At 45.1% G+C, this 23,507-nt stretch overlaps 1 protein-coding gene across 8 annotated transcripts in view; it reads right to left on the reverse strand.

Moving 5' to 3' along the window:
* The window catches only part of MAST2 (microtubule associated serine/threonine kinase 2), a 207,402-nt gene that overhangs the window by 15,129 nt on the left and 168,766 nt on the right, over positions 1 to 23,507 (reverse strand). For 6 of the 8 annotated variants that reach the window (XM_061412118.1, XM_061412117.1, XM_061412121.1 and 3 more), the window contains 6 exons: positions 18,605 to 18,680; positions 16,136 to 16,156; positions 14,271 to 14,349; positions 11,953 to 12,107; positions 10,000 to 10,075; positions 4,050 to 4,259 (listed from right to left, as the gene is read on the reverse strand). In XM_061412118.1, the coding sequence (XP_061268102.1) occupies positions 4,050 to 4,259; positions 10,000 to 10,075; positions 11,953 to 12,107; positions 14,271 to 14,349; positions 16,136 to 16,156; positions 18,605 to 18,680 (617 nt within the window). The remainder of the gene's footprint in view (positions 1 to 4,049; positions 4,260 to 9,999; positions 10,076 to 11,952; positions 12,108 to 14,270; positions 14,350 to 16,135; positions 16,157 to 18,604; positions 18,681 to 23,507) is intronic. The other 2 variants (XM_061412120.1, XM_061412119.1) reach the window with 1 other exon arrangement.

A 23,507-nucleotide genomic window follows, 5' to 3' on the forward strand; every position in this document is an offset into this window, starting at 1 on the left:
GTGGGCCATGAGCAGGAGCCACGTGAGCTGGTGAACACTGCATGACACAGGAATGTCACACGGACACACCGCTTTACCTGCTTATCCATCCAGCAGGCTTCACTTACCTACCAGACCCCAGCTCAAGAGGCAGCTCTCAATGGAGCCTTCACTGATGCTTTCCACCACAGACAGACCGTAAGGAATAGAAAGACCTCAAAGCAGGAGAGTGATGCGAGCAGCAGGGACTTCAGAGAGACGGCTCTGGCTGTAGTGGGGATGGTGCATGAAAGAGGGCAAGTCTAAAAGGAGGAAAACCCACCAGCAGGCTATGGCAATAGTGAAGATGAAAAAGGCATAAATCAAGGAAGTAAGAATGTAGGGAAATGGACAGACTGGGCCATCTGAGAGCAGCCCTGAGGGGTGCGTGAGGCAGGAATAGATGGTAACTGCAGCTCCAGTTTTAGGGAAATTTCAGTGAACCCCTAAATGAAACAGATAATATAAAGAGATATGCAGTTTAGGTAAGGATAGGTAGTAGCAGTTAGTAGTAGTTAAATTGCTAAGTCGTGACTCTTGCAATCCCATGGACTGTAGCCTACCAGGCTCCTCTGTCCATGGGATTCTCCAGGCAGGAATACCAGAGTGGATTGCCATTTCCTTCTCCAGGGGATCTTCCTGACCCAGGGATCAAACTCAGGTCTCCTGCATTGTAGGCAGATTCTTTACCAACTGAGCTACAAGGGAAGCCCCAAGGATAGGTAGAGAACATATTCCCTTTAGCTTTAAAGACAAAGCAGGTAGGTGGAAAAGAGTTCTGTTTTGGACCTGGAGAGTCTGAGGTACTACACTAGCTACTTCCTGAGGTATCTGCTCAGCCCAGGAGAGCTTCTTTCTTTCTGGAAACTGTTCTGACTTCTAGAATCTGTGTTGTGTGGCTGCACTTTCCCTCCCACTTCCAACAGCTGACCAGAGGGGATATAGGTGCTGAAAGGTGGATGGAACGACAACGGTTAATATCAGGGTGACAGAACTGTATAATCTGCTTCTGGGGAAAAGGATGAGCATGCCTACCAAAGAGAGAACAGAGTGGACTGGAGGAAGATGAACACTTCCTGGGCTTTCCACAGGTTCTCATTTCTAGCTCTGGTCCGTTCCGAAAGCCTGGTTGCATTGCTGTCTTCAATTCTCTAAGACCTGCCCTTTCAGTCTTTATATAATAAACTGTTCTGAGGTGGCTCTACTACTTGCAATGAAGAATACCAGCCAATGTGAGAAGGAAAGTGAAGGATCTGAAACTCAGGAGAACACAGGTGGGCAGGGACCCTTAGTGAATGGATGACAACTGAAGACATGGGAGCTGTCAGGACTGATCAGAGTGAAGAGTATGTGATGCTCAGAGTGAGTATGGATGCTCAGGAGGGTGTCCCTAGGAACACCAGAATTTAAGAGAACTTGTGAAGGGGCAGCAAGACAGGAGAGAACACTTTCACGACAACCAGGGGGAGGGGAGATCAAGGAGAGGTTTTTTCACTGTGCAAACTCCCACAGAGAGGCAAACGAAGATGAGGGCTCAGAGAGGTCACAGGATTTGGCAACTGGTCAGTTAGTTCTTTGGGGACTTTTGCCTGAAACAGTTTTAGTGGAATATGGGAAGGGAAAGTGGAAGGCAGGATGATGAATAGTGAATAGGTTGCAAGGAAAGAAATATAGCAAATGAAGACCATTTAAAAACAAAAACAAAAAAAACCTGGTTATTAAATGAGAAGAGAGGCTGGGCACTTGATGAAATTGCGTTCGTTCTTTTAAGGTGCAGCCCAAATATCAACTGTGTGAAGGCTCATCTAAGACCCCTGCTCCATCACACACACACACACACACGAAGAACAAGAAGTAATGGCTCCCTTTTCTACGCTCCCCAAGCTGTTTGCTCATAGCACATGGTACTAGCATGTTGTCTTATAATTAACTGTCTCTACAGCTATGCTGCTGGGCCGTGTGAATACACAGCCTGTGTCCTTCTTTTTCCCTCACATACTAAGCCTAGCATAGGTGCCTCTTGTATAGCAGATGTCAATGCTTGCTAAGTGTTTGAAAGTGTAAGATCTTAGGCTCTGGAATGAATAACCTCGGTTTGGGTTCCAACTCTGTTACGCAAGAAACAAGTTACCTTGGGCTCACTTGGCCCCTTTAAGTTTTGGTTTTCTCATCTGTTTATTTAGAGAATAATAATAGCACCTTCCATACAGTGCTGTTGTGAAGTTAAATTAGCGCAGTGACTAGCATATTCATCTACCAAGGTTTCCCCGCAGGCATCTTTCATTCTAGTCATGTCAAACTACTTTACCTGTAATGTCCAGAATGTACCAAGTTCCTCCACACCTCTGAGAGGTTGTTTGTACTCCTTCCTAAGTCCAGTGAACTCCTACCTCCTCACGAAGATCCAACTTTTCCTGAACTCTCCACACAGAGTCAGCATATCCTCCTCTGTGCTCAGAATTCATCTCTAGCTAGTGCTCATCAATCACACTTACTACAATAAACAAAAGTGAGGTAATTCATAGAGCACTCGGTGTGATGGCTGGCACACAGGACACTTCACTAACTAACAGCTGTCATTTTTACTGCAATTCTTATTGATGGGTCTGTACACCCCAGTCAAAGGCAAATTCCTTGAGCCAGACCCGCACTGAACTTCTTTTCTGCATTCCTAGGGCCTAGCAAACGACAGAACGTATGACTGCACTGGCTCCGTGTCTAGTATTCTTCCTAATTCCAGGGGCAATGAGGAAAATGCCTGTAGTTTCTGGGCAGGGCTCTGACTTTAGCATTTCAGAAGATTAATCTTAGATGTACAAGCAACCTTGGAAGTCTGGTTGATTTACCTGATATCTCAGTCCCAGATTCCTATCTATTGTTACAGAACTGTTAGAAAATTATTCTTGAACAGAAACAAAGAGCTGCCAGTGATGTTTCATGGGACTTTAGCTTTTTTAAACTCGTATTTCTGCAATGTCTGAATGCAAGTATTACTTTTAAAATCAGAAAGACAATTTTATAGAAGGAAGAACTTCTTCATCTATTAAAATTAAAACCTTTCTCAAAGTAACTCTTGTCCACTGGGCTTGTCTACCTTTTAGGGGACAGAAAAGCTATGCATCTATTACATAAGAGAAGACTTCCAGTATCTGACAGCAATGATCATGATCCTTTCTCTAGATTCAACTTTTTCCTAAATTAAAAAAAACAAAAAACTTCCAGCTCCTAACTTCTGGACTAACACACTGGAGTCCATTTGATTATCAGCCTTGGCTCTCAGCTCAGTTGGTGAGAAGGCACAGGTCTGGAGGTAACTGGGTCTGGACTGGGAAACATTCCAGTGACATGAAGAGCCCAGCCCCAGGCAGACAGCACATCTCCTCTCCCCTAAATTGTGCTAATGGTGTGATGTGAACAGCTGTGGTCTGCGGAGAAGCACCCATCACCCAAGTGGAGAGGTGGAGAGGAAGCCAACCGCAGAGCATGAAGTAGCGACCCAGAGACTTCTCACGCTCAGGAGCACCAGGTCTCTAAACCATCTGTCCCCACTAGAGAACTTCTCACTATGTACAGGGAGCATCAGTGAACAGATAAACCCACAGAGCAGTCTTCAGGACTGCTTTATCTTGGCTGAGAAGAAGCGGTTTCAAGGCTCTGCTTACACCAGTGTGTCTACCAAACGAGAACCCATGGCAGCCACTGGGGCCTCTTTCTGGCTTTGGGTTACAAGTCTCCGAGGCAAATACTTATGAACACTACCAGTGTTGGAACCTTGGGCAGGGTGACTAGAATTAGAAAAGGAAAAGACTCATAGCACTGGGTTCTGATACTAAACAGGCTTCTCTCAGAAATGCAGGGGACTGAGGAGGAACCAAAGTCCAGCAGCAGCAGCAGGACACGTAAGGTGGGCCCCGCACATCAGCAAGAGCTGGCACGCAGGCTGGGAGCACCATGACCACTGTAATCTTGGCTCAGCACTAATAACCACTGCCACGTGCAGCATTCACCAGAGTTCGCACAAGGACACTCACATCTTGCAGAAGCTTCTCTAAATTCTCTTGAAGTTCGTAGAAGTAGTGTGAGGTAATGAGGCCACTCCGGGATTTGTCCAGGCAGTCTCGGGCCATCTCTATCACCTGATGATGAATAAAGCTCAAGGTTCCATCAGCCAAGGGCAACACGTTGTCTGGAGTGTTGGAGGAGATGAACTCGGCCAGACGCTCTTCCATTTGTGCAGTGGCCTGCAAATCAAAAAGGACAAGTGACTTTCTCCTCCTGCGCCAGGTCGCCTGGAGCTAAGCCGGAAGGGCCTGGTCATAGCCTGAGGACAGGCTCTGTGATCCTGCTCTCCGGATGCTGCACTTGGGGAACCTGACAACTGGACACGTGAAAGGCCGCCTTCAAGTCAAGTCAAGGCCCTCTCCCATCTGGCCTCGTCCACCTCTTCACTTCTTAAAGGGCATGCTCTCTTGCTCTAAGGACACTGGGGTTCTGTTGTTTCCCTCCTCATTATGCTGTCTCATGCCTCCGTCCATTTATGCTGTTGCCTGTGTGTGGCTTTTTCACCTGCCAAGCCTGCCTGGCAAACTCCTACGACTCCTAATCTCAGTTCAAGCATCATTCTCCTCTGGGAAGTCTTTGATTCCTCCAGGCAAACTAGGGCTTCTTTTCCTCCGTGCTTCCACTGGACCCCTCAACTATACAAACTTGGTGTGTGGACACTGCTGGTTTCTAAATCTGTCTCCAAACTGGGAACTTCTTCAAGCCAGAGGGAGTCTGATTATCTCAGGATGCTCTTACTTCACCTTAAGACCCAAGTGAGCTAAGCAGATGTTCAGAGAGTATTTACTCAAGTTGTGAACCTACCGGCTCATGGACCCGGATCCCCAGCAGAGCAGCATGGGGTTTGGCTCAGAAGCCTCTTGGGGATCTAACTGCACATTAATGTCAAAAGAACACACGTGAGCTAACAAGTTCCTGCCTATCTGGGCCTTGGCTTTCTTTTCTTTGCCCACCAGGTGGCAATTTCTGATTTTCAGTGTGTTTAGGTGGATATTTGTGTATGTGCGTGTATGTATACACACATTTTTGGTTTATGCATATATAGACACACATATATATACGGTGGTGGGAGGGGAGAGGAGGAATCAACATATTTTCTCTATCATCACTTCATCCTGCATGAATGACTTGGGGACATACAAACATGGAGTGCTAGAATAACACAACACCTAATACATAAGGAGGAGGAAACACGGGATGCATTTCCAAACACTATCAGATCAGTCGCTCAGTCATGTCCGACTCTTTGCGACCCCATGAATTGCAGCACGCCAGGCCTCCCTGTCCATCACCAACTCCCGGAGTTCACTGAGACTCACATCCATCGAGTCAGTGATGCCATCCAGCCATCTCATCCTCTGTCGTCCCCTTCTCCTCCTGCCCCCAATCCCTCCCAGCACCAGGGTCTTTTCCAATGAGTCAACTCTTCACATGAGGTGGCCAAAGTACTGGAGTTTCAGCTTTAGTATCATTCCTTCCAAAGAAATCCCAGGGCTGATCTCCTTCAGAATGGACTGGTTGGATCTCCTTGCAGTCCAAGGGACTCTCAAGAGTCTTCTCAAAAAGCATCAATTCTTCGGCGCTCAGCTTTCATCACAGTCCAACTGTCACATCCATACATGACCACAGGAAAAACCATAGCCTTGACTAGACGAAACTTTGTTGGCAAAGTAATGTCTCTACTTTTGAATATGCTATCTAGGTTGGTCATAACTTTCCTTCCAAGGAGTAAGCGTCTTTTAATTTCATGGCTGCAGTCACCATCTGTAGTGATTTTGGAGCCCAGAAAAATAACGTCTGACACTGTTTCCACTGTTTCCCCATCTATTTCCCATGAAGTGGTGGGACCGGATGCCATGATCTTCATTTTCTGAATGTTGAGCTTTAAGCCAACTTTTTCACTCTCCACTTTCACTTTCATCAAGAGGCTTTTTAGTTCCTCTTCACTTTCTGCCATAAGGGTGGTGTCATCTGCATATCTGAGGTTATCGATATTTCTCCTGGCAGTCTTGATTCCAGCTTGTGCTTCATCCAGCCTAACATTTCTCATGATGTACTCTGCATATAAGTTAAATAAGCAGGGTGGCAATATACAGCCTTGATGTACTCCTTTCCCAATTTGGAACCAGTCTGTTGTTCCATGTCCAGTTCTAACTGTTGCTTCCTGACCTGCATACTAAAAATTTCTCAAGAGGCAGATCAGGTGGTCTGGTATTCCCATCTCTTTCAGAATTTTCCACAGTTTATTGTGATCCACACAGTCAAAGGCTTTGGCATAGTCAAGAAAGCAGAAATAGATGTTTTTCTGGAACTCTCTTGCTTTTTCCATGATCCAGTGGATGTTGGCAATTTGATCTCTGGTTCCTCTGCCTTTTCTAAAACCAGCTTGAACATCAGGAAGTTCACGGTTCACATATTGCTGAAGCCTGGCTTGGAGAATTTTGAGCATTACTTTACTAGCGTGTGAGATGAGTGCAATTGTGCGGTAGTTTGAACATTCTTTGGCATTGCCTTTCTTTGGGATGGGAATGAAAACACCTTTTCCAGTCCTGTGGCCACTGCTGAGTTTTCCAGATTTGCTGGCATATTGAGTGCAGCACTTTCACAGCATCATCTTTCAGGATTTGAAATAGCTCAACTGGAATTCCATCACCTCCACTAGCTTTGTTTGTAGTGATGCTTTCTGAGGCCCACTTGACTTCACATTCCAGGATGTCTGGCTCTAGGTCAGTGATCACACCATCGTGATTATCTGGGTCGTGAAGATCTTTTTTGTACAGTTCTTCTGTGTATTCTTGCCACCTCTTCTTAATATCTTCTGCTTCTGTTAGGTCCATACCATTTCCGTCCTTTATCGAGCTCATCTTTGCATGAAATGTTCCTTTGGTACCTCTGATTTTTTTGAAGAGATCCCTAGTCTTTTCCATTCTGTTGTTTTCCTCTATTTCTTTGCATTGATCGCTGAAGAAGGCTTTCTTATCTCTTCTTGCTATTCTTTGGAACTCTGCATTCAGATGTTTATATCTTTCCTTTTCTCCTTTGCTTTTCACTTCTCTTCTTTTCACAGCTATTTGTAAGGCCTCCCCAGACAGCCATTTTGCTTTTTTGCATTTCTTTTCTATGGGGATGGTCTTGATCCCTGCCTCCTGTACAATGTCATGAACCTCATTCCATAGTTCATCAGGCACTCTATCTCTCAGATCTAGGCCCTTAAATCTATTTCTCACTTCCACTGTATAATCATAAGGGATTTGATTTAGGTCATACCTGAATGGTCTAGTGGTTTTCCCCACTTTCTTCAATTTCAGTCTGAATTTGGCAATAAGGAGTTCATGGTCTGAGCCACAGTCAGCTCCTGGTCTTGTTTTTGCTGACTGTATAGAGCTTCTCCATCTTTGGCTGCAAAGAATATAATCAATCTGATTTCGGTGTTGACCATCTGGTGATGTCCATGTACAGAGTCTTCTCTTGTGTTGTTGGAAGAGGGTGTTTGTTATGACCAGTGCATTTTCTTGGCAAAACTCTATCAGTCTTTGCCCTGCTTCATTCTGTATTCCAAGGCCACATTTGCCTGTTACTCCAGGTGTTTCTTGACTTCCTACTTTTGCATTCCAGTCCCCTATAATGAAAAGGACATCTTTTTTGGGTGTTAGTTCTAAAAGGTCTTGTAGGTCTTCAGAGAACCGTTCAACTTCAGCTTCTTCAGCATTACTGGTTGGGGCATAGACTTGGATTACTGTGATATTGAATGGTTTGCCTTGGAAACGAACAGAGATCATTCTGTCGTTTTTGAGATTGCATCCAAGTACTGCATTTTGGACTCTTTTGTTGACCATGATGGCCACTCCATTTCTTCTGAGGGATTCCTGCCCACAGTAGTAGATATAATGGTCATCTGAGTTAAACTCACCCATTCCAGTCCATTTCAGTTCGCTGATTCCTAGAATGTCGAGATTCACTCTTGCCATCTCTTGTTTGACCACTTCCAATTTGCCTTGATTCATGGACCTGACATTCCAGGTTCCTATACAATATTGCTCTTTACAGCATCGGACCTTGCTTCTATCACCAGTCACATCCACAGCCGGGTATTGTTTTTGCTTTGGCTCCATCCCTTCATTCTTTCTGGATTCCACTGATCTCCAGTGACATATTGGGCACCTATTGACCTGGGGAGTTTCTCTTTCAGTATTCTATCATTTTGCCTTTTCATACTGTTCATGGGGTTCTCAAGGCAAGAATACTGAAGTGGTTTGCCATTCCCTTCTCCAGTGGACCACATTCTGTCAGACCTCTCCACCATGACCCGCCCGTCTTGGGTTGCCCCACGGGCATGGCTTAGTTTCATTGAGTTAGACAAGGCTGTGGTCTTAGTGTGATTAGATTGACTAGTTTTCTGTGAGTATGCTTTCAGTGTGTTTGCCCTCGGATGCCCTCTTGCAACACCTACTGTCTTACTTGGGTTTCTCTTACCTTGGGCTTGGGGTATCTCTTCATGGCTGCTCCAGCAAAGCGCAGCCATTGCTCCTTACCTTGGACGAGGGGTATCTCCTCACCACCACCCTTCCTGACCTTCCACGTGGGATAGCTCCTCTAGGCCCAAACACTATGCATACCCCTAATTTTTTTAAATAAAGAACCAAGCACAACAGAATGATTTCCACACTGTCACTCTGCCTCTCTGTTTTGCTCTCGTTCTCCAGTGCCCACTCAAAGGCTAGAAAGTGCAGACCACAGAGCAGCAGAGAAATAATAGCTAACACTTGTGAGTGCTTGCTGTGTCCTGGGCACAGTTAGAAAAGTTTAATGTTCATTCATCTTCACAAGCTCCCTATGAGATTCTCTTCTTATCCCAAATTACGGATGAGGCAAATGAAGTTCAGAGAAGTCAATCATCTGCCCAGGGTCATGAGACTAACACACAGTTGAAGCAGACTTGAGCCCAGTCGGGCTGCTCCCAGAACCTACTCTTCCTCAAGCTCCGCTTCCCCGTGAAGAAGGAAAGCAAGAGGACGGCACAGCTTTCCCTCAGCCTGCCCCGTGTGCCCAGAGACTCCCCAAGGCTAGAGAAAGGACATGCTGGAGGAGCAGGAAACCACACATTGCCAACCCTGATACAGAAGAACAGGCAGAGCCGGGGGTCTGGATGGAGGATGAACAAAGAGGCCTGAAGACCTCATGCTTGCTGCTGTCATGAAGAGGGGTCCACCTGGCCCTGGTTCCCTCCCTCCAGAGCTGGTTTGTTCTGCAGGGGCAAGGCCTATCATTAGACAGCCACATCACAGGGTTTAGGCATGTGGTCTTCAAAAGGAAAGGCAAATGCAAAACAAGGTTCTCTTTCCACATACGAGGAGGTTCACCATCAAACTGCAGCTCTGAAGACCACTTCCCAACTATCTCAGGACAGTAACCCGCCTCCCTCCTTGGCATTTCCCCACTTGAAAACACAAGTCCAATTGTGAATAGCAACTCTGAGCTCTGTCTCCCACCCTACTGCTCCCTCTGGCCAATTTCCTGGCAGGGGAAATTTAGAAATCTGCCTTAAATGAAGGTGCTCTCAGAGGGCAAATCTCCTTCTTGGGGATCCCAACTCATGGATCCTCATGGGCAGGTTAGAACCAAGATCTCTGCTCTTTCCTTCCCCATTAACATATGGTAGGATACGGCTTTGACATTTCCCTTTAGACACCCCTTTTCTGTGGGGAGCGGGGAAACAGAGGCTTGCAAGCACAGTTCCCAGACTTCCAGGTCCTCTGTCCCTCCTCTTCTCTGGCAGTCTGGCAGCCCCCATGTTGTGCCCTCCTATTCTGGCTGCCTCCAGAGACAGGGTGCTACCTCCCACCTCTGGTCTTTGCAGTGGGGCTGGCTGGAAGCGACATCCTCAGGGATATTACCGTTTCCTTTAATCTGGATCCTTACCTTGGGGAATCTTTCCTTGTATACATGATTCATCATTATTATTTCACTGTCAAAGGAAACTGGTGACCGTCCAGGACTAATTAAGAAAGAAACAAGTGTGTTACATTAGTGCAGGGAACCAGTGAGGAGAAAGATGCCCATCCCGAGCCCGTGCCTGCCCACTGTCTGCAGCAGCCATACACTCCCACCTTCAGCAGTGCTGAGTTCCAGAGCCTCCTTATTCCTGGAGCTGCCAGTACACTTTCTTCAGCTCAAAATGGTGTCACTTGGAGCTAGACTACCTTCCTGTAAGAGGCCTGGCCTTCACAAAGACCTCTGCCAGGGCCTGAAAAGGCCTAGACAGCAGGAGACCACTCTTGAAGCCACAAGAGGTTCTTCTAGGATCCCCACCCCCATAACAGGACTGTCTGCGTCCTCCTTGCTTTGGCCAGTGGGGTTGGGCACACCCCCAGCATGTTCCAGGAATCAAATTCAATCAAACCACCAACCATCAAAACAACTAGAGGAAGACAGTCTATACCTGTATCTTTTCCAAACAAGCTGCAGCCAGTGGGGCTGACCTAGCTCTACCTCGGGGATGAATGAGGCCAGTCCCGCCAGTCTGTTGAGGACCTGGGCCATCTAAATCTTCCACTTTGGCCCACATGTGGTTATATCCTCGTAAAGGATTTCAAAGTCTGAGCCACGCAACTGAATGGCTACTTGGGTCCTGCCCAGTTTGATGCCCCCGACCTGTGATCCCAGTTGAGTCCAGAGCTGCTCTTTCCTGCCTTTCCTCCCTGCAGTGGCCCTGGTCCGTCTGCTGCACTAATGCACATTACCAAGCATTTTAAGAGTAATCCTCAGGGATTCCCAGAGGTACTGCCGTCCTCTCACTCTTGGATGTTCTAACAGGCGCCCCTGTTTCTGTGTGGACTGTGAAGAGCACCAAGACTCGGGCGTTCCCCGGTGGACTGGGCTCCACGCTCCCTCGTCTGAATGTCTGACCCTGTGCACTGCAGTCCCAGTCATTACTGTCACCAACCTAAACTTGAACCAGTCTTTGTGGTCTGGCTCAGCTCCCTCCCTGACACCTGCAGTGCCAGCATTACCCGAGGGGACTCTTCCTGGGAGGCATTACTCCTTGGCCCCCACCCTCAACATGTTGGCCACTTTAGTACTTCTCAGGGGCCCTGGAAAGCTGAGCTCCATCTCTGAAAGCCCTGCTCATTGCAGTTTCCACCTTCTTCTTAAACTTGGAATTTTGGCACAGATTTACCACCTAATGCCAAAGAGAAGAGCTGACTGAATCCATGGAATACACAGAGAAATCAGGGGTTAAGGACTGCTTGGTTTGATGAGCCCTAGTGATTCAGGGAGATGAGACTGATTGAGATGGCCATTTAGTTCTTCTTTTGCGATGGGCTTCTCCCTGAGTCAGCCACAAGTGTCCTCAGAAGCAACATTTTCAGTTGGCTGAGTTACATATTCTGGGCCACTGGGTTCTTAGCCAGGTAACCATCAGGAGGGATGATACCATTATTCTCCCATAACTGAAAAGAGTCCACAGTACATTTTTACTGCCAACTACTTTTAAAGGGAAGAAGAGGGACCCCCTGAGAGCATCATTAGGCACCTCTCGGTGGCAGCGGGTGGTGGGGTGAGCTGAACTGTACCTGAAGCCAAAGGGCTTGAGCCTCCCTGGGCTTGACTCATTTGAGCTGTGCCCATGTGCTAGGCCAGGGGTTGGCAAATTATGGCCCGCAGACCAAATCTGGCCAGCTGCCTGCTTTTATAAATAAAGTTCACATAATGTCTGTGGATGAGTCCACACAACAGCAGAGTAAGTAGCTGCCAGAGGTGGTATGGCCTACAAAGTGTGAACTATTTATTGTCTTGCCCTTTATGGAGCAAATGTGCCAACTCCTAGGCTCTGAGGACAAGCTGAGCTCCAGGCGGGAGAGGGCCCCTCACCTGAGGCTGCGGGAGCGGGGCCGCAGGGCGGGGGACTGCCGCCCCTCCTCATCAGGCACACTGTCTGTGCTGAAATGCTTCGTCAAGAAGTGCAGCTCATCGGCCGTGGGCTGGAAAGGCAACTGGTGCAGCTTCTCCTGAGAGGAGCACGACGACTAGAGGGGACATTAAAAAAAAAAAAGCATTAGAGAGAAGTGTGAGGCAGGCCAGGAGCGGAGGTGGGCTGAGAATGGTGAGGGGCCCCCAGTCAGTGTAAACCTGAAGTCAGCCCACAGCGGCAGGCTTCCTCTCCACAGGGCACGATCCTGTCCATCTCTACCCCTCAGGGCTCTCAGTCCTGAGGAAGCCGAGATACTCTTCTCTTTCCTGAGTTTTGCAGGGGGTCAGACCCAGACATTCATGGGTGTGAGAGTTCCCCGACTTCCTAGGGGCCCTCTTTAGGTGGCAAAAAGCAGATTCTTCTGCAAGGACCCCTTACTTTCATGAGGCTTTTGGCTAGTTGGAATGGCAAGTAATTAATAAGCCATGCTTCCTGGCTTCTTTGGCAATGTCCTAGGAATGCTCGACCTACAAACGACATCCTGTAAGTTCTCCTTCCTACAACACCTTGGAGAGCCCTAGGGGTGCTCGGCAATGCTTCCTTCAGGTTGTTAACCAGAGGGCAACTGGCTTTGCTGAGGCTGTGACCACTTCACCCAGGCTCTAGGGATACCAATAGGCAAGAAAATTCAGCAGGGAAGAAAATTATTTTCAGATCTGCAACTCAAATATTAGACTTGACCTGAAAATAGGTAAGAGTTCTAAACATGGTCTGATGACTGAGATTAAAGCTAAGCCCACTGGAGTCACAGGAGACAATGAGAGGGAGTGAGCTGTGCTATCAGAGGCAGCCCACAGTGCAGCCATTGCTGTGGCAGCCCTGGTCGTGAATCCCCCCTTACCCGATCAGACCAGCTACAACAGCAGCCAATCTAACACTCTTGGCTCAGTTCTGCTCACCAACTGATGAAGAATCTGAAGTTAAATGTCTAAATCCATTTACACTCAAAGCTGCAGCACCACACTGAGAGAACTCTGAGGCCACATGTAAGCCTTAATACCAAGTGAGAAACCAGAATTCTTTTGACTAACAGTACACACTTCTCTCATGGAATGCTATAATAAATGAAGTTGTAAACAGCTGGTGGGAGGTTTTCACAGGGCTCTGTCTTGGTCACGTTTTTTATAAATGGTTTGGACAGAAACTGTAAAAAATTATCCTCACTCAACTGCAACTAACATGAAGCAAAGTTGGTATTTTAAGGTATTTCAATAAAATAAGCTGAAGCAATGGGTTGGGTCAATTAAAATTTTTTGAACAGGAATATATATACATAATAAATACATGACACTTACCTTGGATCTAAAAAAATCATGGTTGAGTAAAGGATTATGGGAAGGGATATTTACTAGGGAAAGATCTGAAACTAACAGCTGCAGAAGGACCAGTGAGATCCTTGGATTAACTTAAGAGTAATATTTAGGACTCTCCTGCAGGTCCAATGGTTAAGACTCTGCACTTCCACTGCAGAAGGCATGGGTTGGATCCCTGGTCAGGGAACTAAGATCCCACAGGCTGTGAGGTGCAGCAAAAAAAAAAAAAAAAAAAGAGTAACTCCTTTTCCTGCTTTGGATTTATGAATATAGACAAATTGATCTGAGAAGACCTAAAGAATGGTGGAATACAAGGGAAATGGGTCATCCAGTCTGTGGCTTGCAAAGCCTGAAATATGGCCCTTTACAGAAAGTGTTTGCCAATGCGTCATCCTGCCTTCAATTAAAAGTTGCTCAGTGAGGAAGTCTCATTTTAGCATCACTTGTGCACAGCGGCAATAGGACATCTGTTGTGTTTTAGGCTAAAATCTTCTCTAAGAAGTTTTAGAAGTTTTTGAAAGGAAAAGTGAAAAAGTTGGAGGATACATGTCCTTTGGGACATGGGAGGGGTTACCTGCTCTTGACTGCAGTTCTGGAAATAAAATAGGGGAGCAAGGGAACTGTGCTTAGGAGTCCCTGTGCCCAGCCTCATGGGCAAAGAAAAAGTCCATTCTCAAGTCCCCCTCGGACTCCACTAGGAATAACTGATGCTCAGAGACAAGCTGGTTCATTCTTTCCAAAGGCATGTAATGGATCTGACTATGGCTGTTAAGGGCCACCAGACCTCTGCCCCACTCAGCCTCACCCCAAACAACCTCTCTGAGCTGGGCTCTGGAGAAAAAGTTGAGAACCATTTCACAACACTGTAGGGCGAAGGAAGTACAGCCACAGATTTGGCCACTTACTGACACGGTAGAACTAGGGGTGTTGGTTCCATAGCCTGAAGAAGGCAATGAGGCCAAAGACCAGCGCCGTCCATCAGTCCTATGTAAGAAACGAACGTTAGGCAGTTTCTACCAGACCCCACCCTGAGCCCAGGACCTGCCTGTCTTTTGATCAGTTTTTTTGGGGCAGCTAATTCACTGGTGGGCTCTTTCTTGTCTCAAGACTGTACTGCTCGGTCCAGCACATGCTTTCATATCTCTCTCGTACATGGGGCCTATTGTTCTGTATTTCCCACTGAAAGACAGACATCTCTGACTATAAAGGAGTCCATAACTTTAAATAAGAACATCTGTTATGCAATACTATGGTTTTGGAATAAACATCTTTACACTCTCAACTTACTCACTTCTAGCGATGACAGAGGATCCCAGCTAAAGGGTACATCACAAGGACAGAACTGCCACTGAAATGCTAGCTCCTTTCCTAAAGGCTCCACATGAAGGGCTCTTTGGGGTGCCCCAGGCCACTGGGTTGATAACCAGGAAGAAATGAAACTACCACTTGGGTCTGAGTATGAATTAATAGATGGCAAATAGTCAAAGGCTACCCAGGACCCATCAGGACTGATAAATCCAATCTTTGAGAATGTTTGTCAAAGAGTGACAGCAACCTGATGAATGAGGAGTGAGGTGGTATAGTCTTGGCTGTATATGAGACTCTGGGGCAGGCTTCCAGCTGCTCTTTAGAGGATATGCCTGAAGCTCTCATTACAGAGAACCACAGTTACCTGCTTTGCTGTAGAGAAGAAAGATCAAGCAAATATTTGGCTTGAAGCTTTTATAACATGGACAAGTGATTCTTTCCTGGATTACAGGATGTATTGTAACAAACGTTCTTTCTTGTGGGGCTTGGGGTATAGCCTGCTCTGGTTGAAGTTAGAGGAAAACTTCTTTGAACATTAGCAATGGAGGACCTTTAGAAGTTAAGTTCAAAACTCTCAATCTTCAGAGAAAACATTAAGACCCAGAGATCAGGGTGGATTGTTTTGTTCCAGGCTTCACAGTTAACAGTGGGTGGGGTGAGGCATGAGAGGAAGAAGCAAAAAAGGAATCAATCTTGCCAGGGCTTTTCTTTTGGAAGCACTCCCCGCCACCCCCAGCAACACGGAGCAGCTTTTTCTACTAGGTTCTGTTAGGGGACAGCCGGGGGTTCCATGCCACATGCACACAACTCAAAATTCATGCCACCCAGGCAGCCAGTCCTGCTGGAACCTAGTCTCTGAGACACAAAATGTCCAGGAGCCTGCTCAAACATGATGTTCTCTCTGACCTCTCTGCTTGGCCCTGAGAGCTCTACACAAGAAAGCAAGTCAATTCCCAGAAAACAGAGCTCAGTGAAAATCGAACTAGTCTAGCTCAGGGAGGCATTTCCCAAACCCTTGTCAGATACACTTCTCCACAGATGACTTTTCCTCCTTCACAAGGAAATGAAAACCAATTGCCTGGCAGCAATTTTCCTATAAACTGAGGAGCAGGGACCACCAGAGTCAGAAATGCCACTGTAAGGAGGCCTCTGTGTCCTCTGCTGGGTCATCCACTGGGTGACCAAGGAAAGTTGTGGGAATGAGGGTGACTTGTCTCTTTGCTCAGAAGCTTGGAACTATTTATCAAATCCTGCCTCTAAGCGTATGAGCATGGAGCCTTGGTTCCAGCAGGCAGAGGGTGCTCCCTTAGGGCCTCTTTGCTAGAAATGAAAGGCCAAATGTCCAAACCCACAGTCAGAGAAGACTCATCACACCCGTTCTCACCAAGCACAAGACCACAAACCACACTGTCTGGCCATGCACAGCAGTTTCCCAGCCCCTCCCCGTCAAGTCCGCTATTACCTGTCTGCTCTGTGGCCATGGCTGTGGTGGAAAGACATACATTAAAGTGAGAACCAAAGGGAACCAGAGGGACTGATCTGTCTGACCCCTGGCATTTGGTCTAGCTTGGCAGAGGCAAACCTTTTGTTTAGGAATGTGCAAAAGTTAGAAGTGGAATTGTATGACTAACAGGTATACCCCTAGAGTTTCATTACATCTGCCTTTTGTGTGAAATTCCAAACTAATGCAATGCTATAAAACCCAAGCTGGACTTCAGTGACAGGAAACACAATTTCTGAGGACTCTGTTTGGCAGGATTGACGTCTTCTTCCCCTCCCCTATCAATACCTAATCGCTTTCCCACCTCTGTCTGGTAAGGGGACAGCCTAGATTTCTGTCTTTGACTCAAACTTTAGGCCACCTAGCACAGACCTGAGTGGATCTCAGTGGTAATACCAAGCCTCAGAGTTCCCAGCTGATCTATTCCGAAAGCCCATGCAGGCACAGGGCACCAGTGGAACAAGCTATTCCCTCTGCCTGGATTGGTCTACACACCTGTGTTCTCACTTTCAACATGGCAGGCTCCTTCTTATCCTTCAGGCTGGCTTAAAGGTCAGTTCTTCTTAGAGGCCTTATGACCACCCAGTATAGACTCTCCAGCCTCATTCCCTTCCTACTCTTTTAGGCAGCATCATATTCTTTCCCTTTACGGTGCTTATCACAGGTTAAAACTATATACTTGTTCATTTGCTTGTTCATCATTCTTCCCCACCACTCATTCAGTCAGTAAGCACCGACTGAGTGCTTATTATATACCAGCAGACATATTTGCAACATGTTAAGGCATCTCTATTAAAGGTGCTTTGATTCTGGTTAAGAGGAAATGGAAAGCAAATAAGAAAATACAGGCAGCCCCCCTTATCCATAGTTCTGCATCTGCAGATTCAACCAACAGTGAATCAAAAATATTCAGGGAAAAAATAATCCAGTAAGTTCCACAGAGCCAAACCTGAATTTTCTGGGTGCCAGCAACTATTCACACTGTATTTAAAACTATTTACATAGCATTTACATTGTATTGGGTATTATAAGTAATCCAGAGATGATTTAAAGTACAGAAGAGGACGTACAAAGGTTATATGCAAATACTATGAGCCTTAAACATCTGTGGATTTTGGTATCCACGGGGGTCCTGGGACCAGTTCCCTCTGGATACCCAGGGGTGACTGTATCAGGCACTGAAAAGTACTAGTTTGAACATCAAACTGGATGCTCTGCTGGAGAATGATGAGGGACTTCTTTATACTGTATGGTGAGGGAAGGCCTCTCTGGAGAGCTGATGTTAACTAAGCAAAGACCTGAGGGAACAGCATTCCTTCAAAGGGAACAAGTGCACAGACTCTACTAACTCCACTAAGTTTCTAGAAAATAAGGGCTCTGTCTGTCTGGTTCCCACTAAGTACCCAGCCTGTGCCTGGGCTTACTGGGTGCTCAGTAAATATTTACTGAATGAACGGGAAATGACTCAGTATAGAGGACAGTCCTAGGTCCTGCTGTCCCAGCTCTGAGGTGAGAGTTCACACACAGTCGAGGCAGCAAGTCTGGGACAAATGAGACTTTCGGCCGGGCTGGAAAGGCAGATGCATCCATCCAGCATATTCCTATACTGAAAACATTCCTTTTCTGGAGGTCTTAATGACAAAGACTGGCTCTAATCAAGAATAGCTTTAAAAATAAAATCAAAGAACACGAACTCTGCCAAGCAAGAATTGTAGAGATGTTCTGAAAAGTAAATAATTTGTATAAGAAGACTTGACACATGGATGGACTCATGTCAGTCAGCTCAGTACTTCTCCAGAGGCCAGAGAAGTACTGGCAGATAGCCTGGCAGTGGGCTGAACTGTCAAGCCTGCTCCCACGTGCTGGAGACAAGTTCATGTCACTTCCGGAAATGAGTGAAATGTGAGGAATACAAGCATGGCTGTTAATCACACCAAATCACACCAAATTCATGGGAGTATAAGTGAAGACCTGGTAGTCTCTTTATCCTCAAGGAGAGAGGCATAAATGGCCCCTTCCAGCTCCCTGAACTAGCTGAGTTAGAGGAGGAGAAGTGTAACTTTGGGTCCTCCTGGGAGGAGAGCCCATCTTCTCATTAGCACAGCTCTCAATTGAGAGTATAATGTTTCAGAACATACCCTCAGGAAACCAGGGATTTCTGTTTAAGATTGTAAAATAAATTCACTTCTAGTATCTGCTTGCCCATTCGAACACTCAAATGCAAACACCTATGGTGTTTGGAAAACAAAGGTTGAACAAGATAATTATGACCTGGGCGAGGAAAGCAGGAAAAGAATTTTGATGGCTGGCAGACCGAAGGTAACACACTTAGAAGGGCAATGTCTCAAAGGAGGAAGCTGACATTTAACTGGCATTCATGCAAATACCACACATGTTAGTCACTAGTCACAGAAGAGTCTACAAACTTACCTACGGGCAGGAACAAAGGAAAAGTGAGCAGGTGCATTTGGAGAGAAATTCCGGGGACTATCCAAAGGACTGTTACCTGTAAACAGGGAAAGTAAAAGAAATCCTCTGTGAGATTTGCTTCTGGGGAAGGCTGAGATGACAACCTTTAGAAAAGAAATCATCCCCTAGCACCAGCAATGAGCACATATGATTATTTTTCCAGGCCCACCATTAGTTTAATGATTCTCTCTTTGCAAAAGTTTGGCAGCCCAGAGGGTTTTCCCTTGTTCCCAAGTTGCCTATAACCCATCTATGCTTCTCAGACATCTGTTCTAGATCTAGCAGCAACTTGACAATTTCCTGTCCTCCTTGGAACATCTCAGGTTCCAATCTGCCTAGTCAAGTTAACCCAACTTTGCAAAGGCTTGAACTCATTCGGGGCAGAGCACACAGCCAAACACTCAAACACTTCTCAAAGGGCAATGGGACTGCTGGTCTGAAAGGCTCTTGCACATATATTCTGCACACTGCATCCAAGGAGCTAACCCAGAAATATGTGTGCCTAGGGGAAAATGAAGTTCTCAGGTGGGGACTTAGGAGAGTGGTGCTCCTTAAACAGTCCATACACAAGGTCCCCAAGTCTGCAAAGCATGCCCAACCCTTTCACAGGGTAGGAATTATCTCCATCTCTTTGTTAGTTTTCACATGTCCCCTACAACTTGTAAACTTATAGCTCAGAAGTTTTGAACAAAACTGTGTGCTTCTGTTTACAATAGCCAGGACATGGAAGCAACCTAGATGTCCATCAGCAGACAAATGGATAAGAAAACTGTGGTATATATACACAATGGAATACTACTCAGCCATTAAAAAGGATGCATTTAAATCAGTTCTAATGAGGTGGATGAAACTGGAGCCTATTATACAGAGAGAAGTAAGTCAGAAAGAAAAAACACCAATACAGTATATTAACGCATATATATGGAATTTAGAAAGACGGTAACAATGACCTTATATGTGAGACAGCGAAATAGACACAGATGCAAAGAACAGACTTTTGGACTCTGTGGGAGAAGGCAAGGGTGGGATGATTGAAGAGAATAGCATTGAAACATGTATATTATCATATGTGAAACAGATCACCAGTCCAGGTCTGATGCATGAGACAGGGCGCTCAGGGCTGGTGCACTGGGATGACCCTGAGGGATGGGATGGGGAGGGATGGGGAACATATGTACACCCATGGCTGATTCATGTGAATGTATGGCAAAAACCACCACAATATTGTAAAGTAATTAGCCTCCAATTAAAATAAATTGAAAAAAAAACAACAACAACTGTACTTACCTTAGTGCTAAGGACCATGATTGCCAAATCTAAGCCTGCCATACTTCTGTGGTCCAATTGCCAGCTGGGGGCTGCTATTTAGGAGAAGCTGTCAACATGTCTCTACCCAAAAAACCATGTTGAAATAAGCACCACACTCCATGATGTGCTGATCACTCAGCCAGTCCCTCCCCACCACCCCACTTCTGTGCTCACCTCTATGAACCCACACTAGCTATGAGAAACAGCAGCTACCCAGGGACCTAATAATTCAGCAGGCCCTGGTTTCTTCTTGGACAATTTATTTTTTGTAAAGGGTATGATGTTCCAAAGTGCCATGAAGCTGCCCATGAGTTTATTATCTCCATTCAACAGGCATGGATAGCACTCAATGTCTTTCTGTACTGATCTTCTGGGTGGCTGAGACAGTAAAGAACCCACCTGCAATGTGGAAGACCTGCAATATTGGGAAGATCCCCTGGAGGAGGGCATGGCAACCCATTCCAGTATTCTTGTCTGGAGAATCCCCAAGGACAGAGGAGCCTGGCAGGCTATAGTTCATGGGGTCGCAAAAAGTCAGACACAACTGAATGACTAAGCACAGTACTGATCTTAGACAAATCAGTCTCTCAAACAACGGCTCCCTACCCTGTGCAGTACCTCTATATCAATTATATAAAGGCACTCTCTTTAGGAGAACTAATGAAGAAGAGGCATTTTCAGCTTCTACTCATCCCCTTGCCAGGGAGCCCCAGTGAGGTGCACAACCTTATGCAGTAGATCTGCTCTCAACTCAGTACCAACTCTGGGTTTCCTGGGTGTTGGGGGCTACCTCTTATGGTTTATCCTACCTCCTGGCTAGCACATGTCACCAGGGTGTGAGAAAAGTGATTTAGAATAGCTGTTTCCTTAGGTAGGACTTAAAAAGAATCAGGCCTCCTCAGAATTATCAAGGTCTAAAAAACTATATATATAAAATTCTTTTTAAATAGTGTCATCTCAGAGATTAACAAGTGCCCTCAGTTTGATCCCTGACATGTAAAGCTAGATGCCCTTTGTTGGTTCCCCAAACCACCAATCTAAAGCCTCAAGGCCCTGAACATGAGTATCCTACAAACAATGGCCAGTCTTCCAAGGACCGGGTGTGGTGATGGTTATTGAAAAGAACACGAAGAATCTTCCAGGAGCTCACAGCAAAGCTAGGGATTCACAGAACACACACATGTCAGAAATGCCTAACACTAAGAGGAAAAAAAGTTGTAAATAACAACAATAATAAAAACCAGCACATCACTGAGGTGTGTGACAACTTCAAGCAGAATAATAATCCTTAAAGGATAAGAGAGTGGAGGATGCAGAAAACATATTTGAAGAAATAATGGTTGTTCATTGCAGCACTGTTTATAATAGCCAGGACATGGAAGCAACCTAGATGTCCATCACCAGATGAATGGATAAGAAAGCTGTGGTACATATACACAATGGAGTATTACTCAGCCATTAAAAAGAATACATTTGAATCAGTTCTAATGAGGTGGATGAAACTGGAGCCTATTATACAGAGTGAAGTAAGCCAGAAGGAAAAACACCATTACAGTATACTAACGCATATATATGGAATTTAGGAAGATGGTAACAATAACCCTGTGTATGAGACAGCAAAAGAGACACTGATGTATAGAACAGTCTTATGGACTCTGTGGGAGAGGGAGAGGGTGGGAAGATTTGGGAGAATGGCATTGAAACATGTAAAATATCATGTATGAAACGACATGCCAGTCCAGGTTTGATGCACGATACTGGATGCATGGGGCTAGAGCACTGGGATGACCCAGAGGGATGGTATGGGGAGGGAGGAGGGAGGAGGGTTCAGGATGGGGAACACATGTATACCTGTGGTGGATTCATTTTGATATTTGGCAAAACTAATACAATTATGTAAAGTTTAAAAATAAAATAAAATTTAAAAAAAAAAGAAATAATGGCTGATGGTTTTCTAAATTTGATGGAAAAAACTATAAACCCATTTTATCTAAGAATCTCTAAGAGTAAGAGGAAGAAATATATACCAAAGCACATTACAATCATATTGCTCAAAACTCATGATAAAAAGAAAATTCTTAAAAGTAGTTGGGAGGCAGATTGAGGGGGGTAGGAAAGACATGTTTAGACAGGAATAAAGATAAGGATTATAGTAGATTTCTGACCAAAAATAATGCAAAAGGATAATGAAATAACATCTTTAAATTATGGGAAAAAACACAAATCCTACCAACCTGGAATTCTATACCCAGCTACTGTGTAATAAAGAACCTGGTGGCATTTGTCCCCAGTTCCTAGGAATGTGCCTCTAAATCTTTGCAATTTCCCAGGTGATAGGAGTGTCTTCTTTATTTATGGTGGGGCCAGACAGTTTATGCAAATAAGATGAGGAACCAAGAGAACAGAGAGCTGAAGCTTAAGCCATTTGATATTACTCTGGCCTCCAGGGGTGCAAGAGACTGAGTTCAATCACATAGCTGATGAATTAGTCAATCATGCTTACTTACATAATGAAACTCTAGTAAGCACTATGGACACCAAAGCTCTGATGAGTGTTCCTGGTTAGTAATACTCTGCATATTGCTACACATGAGTATGCCAGGAGAGTGAAGCATCTGGACTTCATGGAGAGAGGCACCAGAAACTTCACACAGGGGACCCTCCCAGACTTCACCTTAAGTGTCTCTATTTTTGGCTGGTTCTTAATATATCTTTTTTGCTATAATAAAACTGTATTTGTAAATATAGTTCTTTTATGATTTCTGCAAGTCATTCTAGCAAATTATTAAATCTGAGGAGGCAGTGGGAGCCCTGAACTTGTATCCAGTTGGTGAGAATTATGAGTGGCCTGGGAACTGCCCATCATGCAAGTGATGTCTAAAGTAATGACAGTTTTGTGGAGGACTGTGGCCATAACCTAAGTTCTGCCCAATTCTGGGCAGTTAGTGTCAAAAGTCACTGCACCAGTGAAAATATTCTTAAAAAAAAAGATGAAATAAAGATATTTTCAGATTAAAAAAGCCAAACAAAATCCTCAACAGAAGACTGCACTACAAGAAATAGTTTCAAAATGTCCTTTAGGCACAAGGAGAATAATACCAGATGGAATATGGATCTACACGAAAGAGTGAAGAACACTGGAAATGTTAACTACATGGGAAAATATCTAAGATTTTTTTCTTATTATTTAAATGTCTTTAAAAAATAATGTTTAAACAAAAATAACAAGGTAATGTGAAATTTACATCATATATGAAAATAAAAAGGTTGAAGACAGTATAAAGGCTGGGAGGGTAGAAATGGAATAGTATTATTTTTATGCTACATGTGATGTGGTTTAATATTGTGATAAAAATATATATTATACATGCTAATCCAACTACTAAATAACAAAGAGTTATAGCTCATAAGCCAATAGAGGATGTAAAATAAAATTAAAAAACACTCAGTCCCAAATGAAAGAACAAATAAAGAAAAAAACAGATGGTACAATAAGAAAATAAATAGGAAGATGACAGATTTAAACCAAAACATTATCAACAACAATAGTAAATGA

This window comes from Bos javanicus, chromosome 3 (genome assembly GCF_032452875.1).
Source record: "Bos javanicus breed banteng chromosome 3, ARS-OSU_banteng_1.0, whole genome shotgun sequence".
Taxonomy (NCBI): domain Eukaryota; kingdom Metazoa; phylum Chordata; class Mammalia; order Artiodactyla; family Bovidae; genus Bos; species Bos javanicus.